The sequence below is a fragment of the Sciurus carolinensis genome, chromosome 7 (genome assembly GCF_902686445.1).
Source record: "Sciurus carolinensis chromosome 7, mSciCar1.2, whole genome shotgun sequence".
NCBI lineage: Eukaryota > Metazoa > Chordata > Mammalia > Rodentia > Sciuridae > Sciurus > Sciurus carolinensis.
In genome coordinates this window covers 134,396,135-134,402,134 of record NC_062219.1, presented here as the reverse complement: position 1 = coordinate 134,402,134, position 6,000 = coordinate 134,396,135, and the positions used below count along the sequence as shown (strand labels likewise).

General features: G+C 45.2%; 1 protein-coding gene across 3 annotated transcripts in view; it reads left to right on the top strand.

Annotated features, from left to right (window-relative positions):
* Window positions 1–2,195: 2,195 nt before the first annotated feature.
* Window positions 2,196–6,000, top strand: part of Serpinb6 (serpin family B member 6) — a 25,065-nt gene continuing 21,260 nt past the window's right edge. Inside the window, exon 1 of one of the 3 annotated variants that reach the window (XM_047559368.1) lies at window positions 2,196–2,293. In XM_047559368.1, the coding sequence (XP_047415324.1) occupies window positions 2,244–2,293 (50 nt within the window). In that variant the 5' untranslated portion in view covers window positions 2,196–2,243. The other 2 variants (XM_047559369.1, XM_047559370.1) reach the window with 2 other exon arrangements.

Below are 6,000 nucleotides of genomic sequence, written 5' to 3'. Positions count from 1 at the left end.
AATGAATAAAATAAAGATCCATCAACAAGTAAAAAAAAAAAAAAATAGTAGTGGAGATTAGTGAATGGAAAATTCCTAGGAAGAAAAATCAGGGTAAGGGGGATTTTGGATGAACTGACCTAACAGGATTCTTGTTGAAGATAGGAAATGAGGAAAATGTTCAGATCAAGACTGATCAGACTTGGAAGTTGGAGATTTCTGGTTAAACTGATTTAGCAGGACTCTGGTTAAAAAACTGAATTTGACAAGGTAGGAGAAGGTTCAGAAGCCTGATTAAGATTTGGACAAGTAGAGAAGCTTTGTCAAGAACAAAATGATACAATCTCTATGAATTTTGGTTTTGGAATCAGGGATTGAACCTGGGGTGCTTTACAACTGAACCACATCCCTACCTATTATGGTTCAGATGTGAGGTGTCCTCTAAAAGCTCACGGGAGACAAAGTAAGAAGGTTCTGAGGAGAAATGATTGGATTGTGAGAGTCTTAACCCAATTAGTGATTTCATCCCCTGATAGGTATTAACCAAGTGGGAACTGAAGTGGTAGGGTGTGCCTAGAGGAGGTGAGAATCGGGGCATGGCTTTGGGTTATATATTTGTATCTGGCAAGTGGAGACCTCTCTGTGCTTCTTGACCACCATGTGAGCTGTTTCCCTGCCTCACACACTGCTATGGTGCTCGGCCTCGCCTCCAGCCTTGAAGAATGGAGCCAGTCTTCTATGGCTTGAGACCTCTGAAACCATGAACCCTCAAATAAACTCTTCCTCCTCTATAATTGTTCTGGTGGGGTCCTTTAGTCACAGCAGTGAAAAAGCTCACTAAAACATCAGCCTTTTTAAAAAATTTTGAGACAGGGCCTTGCTTAATTGCCGAGGCTGGCTTTGAACTTGGAATCCTCCTGCCTCAGCCTCCTCAGCTGCTGGGATTACAGGTGTTCACTATCATGCCCAGCTATGAAGGGGAATTTGACAACTAAAACATGTGCATCCATCTTTTGACCTGGTAATCCCTTTTCAGGAATCTGAAAATCTGGATTAGTGGATATTTCTCCATAGATACAAAATAATATTGACACTAAATTTTTGCCATTCAGAATTTGGTCTGTGGACCAGCAGGATTAGCCACAGATGAACTTCTTAGAGATGCCCAATCTCAGGATCTACTGAATTAGTACCTGCATTTTGACAACATCTCCAGATGATCTGCATGTGTGCTAAAGTCTGAGGAGAGTGGCACTATGTTACTTACGGTGGCATTATTTCTAGTGACATAAATTTGGAAGCAATCCAAAAGGCACAGGAAGGAATACTGTGCAGTCAGGAAACAGAATAGGAGAGATTTCTTCCCAAATTAGAAGGACTTTCAAAGCACATGAACAGTTATTGATAGATAATAGAAAGGCAGAATTAGATGGATATAAAATTCTAATATATGCACAAACATTGCATACATACATTTTTTCATTTTTTGGGAAAGATAAGCTGGAAGGATAAACCTGATGCAAATTTGGGATGAAAAGGACTGAAGAGGCTACAGGTGAGGAATCTTCGAACATTCCTTAATGTTTCATTATTCCAAAAATAAAAGCCACAACGGGAAGGAGACTGGTTTGCTATGACATCTGTTGGATACAGGGGTTAGGAATGCTATTAAATATTCTATAATGCCAGGGCAGCCCTCCACACCCAAGAATTATCTGGCTCTAATATCGATATTGTCAGTGTTGAAAAACCCTGGCTTAGAGTAAGGAATGGAGGAGGCAGAAAATAGTTTGAGGTTTCCAAAGTTGTATTTTAAACCTGGTTAGCATTCTCCCCACTTCCAGTCTCTTGAGCTCTTTCTACCGTGTTGCAAGTGGCAGTCAGTGTTTTCATTGTCATTATTTGTCAGTACCTTGGGGTCTCATTCTTAGTACTGGCATCTTTGAATACAGGCAAGGAGCACCGGAGCTTTGCTTATTTATTTTCTCCAAGCTGGGGATGGAACCAGGGGCCTCCTGCATGCTAGCAAGCGATCTACCTCTGAGCTCTACCTCCAGCCCCAATATTAAAACTTTTCTTTCCTTCTCATTTAAAATTTCTGTTCTGCTCTCATGTATGCCCATTAAGAGCGGGCACTTCTCTGGTCACGTGGTCATAATCAGTCACAGTATATACAGTAAACAGGCCGCGCACTGACGCCCCCTGCTGGAAAACTCCCCGAGGAACAGGCCATGGTTTGATCCACCATTTCAGTTTCCCGGAGGATGAAGTCCATACCCCGCGACCAGAAAGGACGCACGGCCCTGCAGCAGAGGTGGAGGCCGCAGATGGGGCAGACTGCCAGCGGGACTGGGGTCAAAGTGCAGTGGCTACCTGGTGCACACCTGGGGCCCTCGGGGAGCCCCGCTTCCTTCCCTCTCCCCGCCTCCCCGGGAGGCCGCTGCTGGCCCAGCGGCTCGCTGGCTCTCTTCCCGAGACTCCGCCCGCTTCCCCGCCCCGCCGCTATTTGAGACCCGGAGGCCCCGGCGTCTTCATGCTTGGGCTCTGCTCGCTCCGGGTCGCGGCGCCGGGAGACTAGGGTCCGTGTCTGGTGGGAACCTCTGTGGCACGCGGGGGTCGGTTATCCGCTCCAACTCGGGAACAGCGCCTGGGGCTGGGAGTGGTGGCTGGGGACACGCGGGGCTGGGACGCTGGGACCCTGCGCCCAGAGAAGTGGGGCGGCGCCGGGCACGGGGGCAGCGTCCCGGCTCCGATTGCCTTCTGGATCCCGGCGGCAGCCGCGGACGGTGACGCCACCCGGTGAGTTTGTGTGGCCTTGGGGCCGGCTCTTGACGCGGGAGACCGCGCGGAACCGCGTCGCGCAGGCTCAGCCACCAAGGGAGAGGCCCTTGCAGCGGGATGGGGGCGGCGCGGAGCCGGCCCAGTGGCAGCTCCCGGATCCCGGACCGCAGGTGACCCGCCCGTCCCGCGGCCACCGTCGCGAGGCCACAGGTGACCCTGTCCGGCCTCAGCCAGTGGTGACCGCTCCCTCCTGGCGATCGGGAGGCGGAGGGGTCGTGAAGCAGGGAGCTGGGCGTTGGGAACCCTGAGGGCTGGAGGCAAGAGAGGCCCTGGTTGCCAAGGGCGGCGGGACCGGCTGCCCCAGCGTCTTTTCTCTGCTGGAGCCGTGGTCTCCCCACTCGTGCTGGCTTGGGCTGTGCTTAGACGTTTGTTCTAACACGCAGCAGGGCGTGTGTTTTTGAGGTCTTCCAGGCCTGCAAAGATAATCTGGAGGATAGGTTGAAAACTTAAGGTTCTGTTTTTTAGAATCAAACTTAATGCAGGCAAAATGTTATAAGATTTGGTCTTGTCAAGGATAAGAGGATATGGGGAAAGTTTTACTTATGTTTGGGGTTTGTGTGTTTGCTGAATTTAGCATTTAAATTAGTTCCTTCTCCCCTTTCCCATTAAGCTCAGTTTTGACAGACTTTATGGAAAATTAACATTCACATGGGCTCAGGAATACTCAGATGCCAGGGGGAAGCTGGGTCTGGTTAGGCACCTTGTTGCTTGGGTGGGGTGCGGTTGTACTGATGTGAGAACAGGCCCCTGGCTGCCTGCTTCCTTCTTGGGTTATGATTGCTGGGATGAATTCAGATGAATTAAGTAACCTTTGGATTCAGGGCCTGTGGGTGGGGCATTGCAGTGCTGAGCCTCAGTAACGTGCACTGTGATACCCTGAATGACTGCTGTTATCAGCATATATTGGGTGTGTGCCAGCGTTTCATGACTACCCCTGTGTAATTGCGTCCCTTATGATTTGGTGCCTTGACAGAGAAAGGGGGTGCACTTGGTTCCGCAAAAACACAGAGTTGGCGCATACAAAAACGTATTAAAAATTGTGCTCCTTGATCAACTGGGGTTCATCCCCAGGATGCAGGTTGGTTCAGCATATGTAAATCAATAAACATAATTCATCATATCAATAGACTTAAAAACAAAAACCATATGATCAACTCAATAGATGGAGAAAAAGCATTTGACAAAATACAGCACCCCTTCATGTTCGAAACACTAGAAAAAATAGGGATAGTAGAAACATACTTCAACATCATAAAAGCTGTATATGCTAAACCCAAGGCCAACATAATTCTAAATGGAAAAAAATTGAAAGCATTCCTTCTAAAAACTGGAACAAGACATTGAATGCCCTTTTTCACCACTTTTATTCAACATTGTCCTTGAAACTCTAGCCAGAGCAGTTAGAAGAAAGAAATTAAAGGTATATGAATAGGAAAAGAAGAACTCAAACTATCACTATTTGCTTATGATATGATTCTATATTTGGAAGATCTACAAATTCCACCAAAAATCTTCTAAAACTAATATATGAATTCAGCAAAGTAGCAGGATCACATGGAATGCCACACACATTTCTAAGCTTCCTGGACTAGGGATTGGGCCAAAAACACTTCAGAAGAGAGAAAATAATGAATAATTATTACCTATTAGGCAATTGCTACTCAGAGAAGTTACACACAACCACACATACCCAGACACATGTACAACTGCACAAGAAAGAGACAAGTTTCGGTTTAGACCAACTTTACATGGTTACATTTTGTAGGAAATGAATACATCCTTAGTGGAAGAAGTCAAGAACACAAAGAATGGCACCTTAAAACTTTTTTAGACTTTATCAGTTGAATAGATTCAGTTGTGAACATGAACTGCTCAAAGTTACTGGTGATAATTCAAGGGAAGAAATGACCCTAAGGTAGACTTAGTAAATGTTTAAATATGTGTAAAATAGCCCATTAAGAACACCTTAATCTCTGTTTTTTTTGTGTGTGTCAGTGATTAAAATTTTTATTTGTAAAAGGAATACTATTTTCAAAGCAGTGAGTAATTTTGAAATGTATAATGAATTTTATGTGTGTGTGTGTGTGTGTGTGTAAGAAATGTCCACATCTATTTCCTGCAGCTATAAAAGTAGGCAATGAGATCTGTGAAATATGTATCCTTGTTAGTGGCACATGAATAGATAAGAGAAAAATCTCAATTAAAAAAAACTCACTAAATTGTTTACAATTTTCTTTGTTATTTGGAATATCTCAGTGATTGATAAACTTTGAATTTGGATTATTTTCTGTTTTTAGGATTAGAACTCTCTAATCCTTATATAATTGTTAAGGATTTATATGTCATTACAAAGTGAAAATGAAAATTGTTTTATGATTCTATAATAATGCTAGGTTATTTTCAAATTCATGTTTCAGAACAAATAAAGATTTTAATACATGGGACTTAATGCTTGGACACATATTTTACAATTAAAAGGGACTAAGTAATAACTGTAGAAATATGGCTTTACATTCACATATTGTTCTATTGTTCTCACATAGTTTGTATATTTGTAGCCATATGTCCTTGTGCTCATAAAACCCTGCTAACCCAACAGTCAAAGAGCACTTTCAATCACTTAAACCAAGGTCAAAGACAATGACAGAGGAGTTGAACAGTGGGCAAGAGAAGCCAGCAGAGTTTTGGAGCAGGAAAGTGGCTAGAGGAAGGAGTCAGTGTCAGGGAGGAGGGAGGAGCAGCCCAGGAGCTGACAATGTCAAACTTCGAGTACCTGGAGAGGGAGGCCGAAGTGCAGGGTGGCACTGGGGCCCTTGGTAGAAAGTCTGTGCATGGAGTGCTTTGAACCCCAGCTGCCATCCCCTCTGCTCTGGCAACCAGGCAGCCCCCTCTTCCCTGGCAGCCCCCTGATAGGAGGTCAGTTCTCACCCCTGAAAGAAATGATGCTCCAACTCAGGGTCCCCCAGACCCTGCTTTGAAAATAGTATTCCTTTTACAAATAAATAGTGTTGGGAAAAGCACTGGGCTGAAATGAGGGGAGTAGGTGTCCAGCACAAGCACCCCCAGCCCCCACTCCATCTATGTAAATGTCACCTCCAGCAGCCAGACCGGGTCTTTTTCCACTTGCCAGTGCGTCAGCAGACTACTGTGCTACTGTGACTCCTCGATCATATCAGCAGA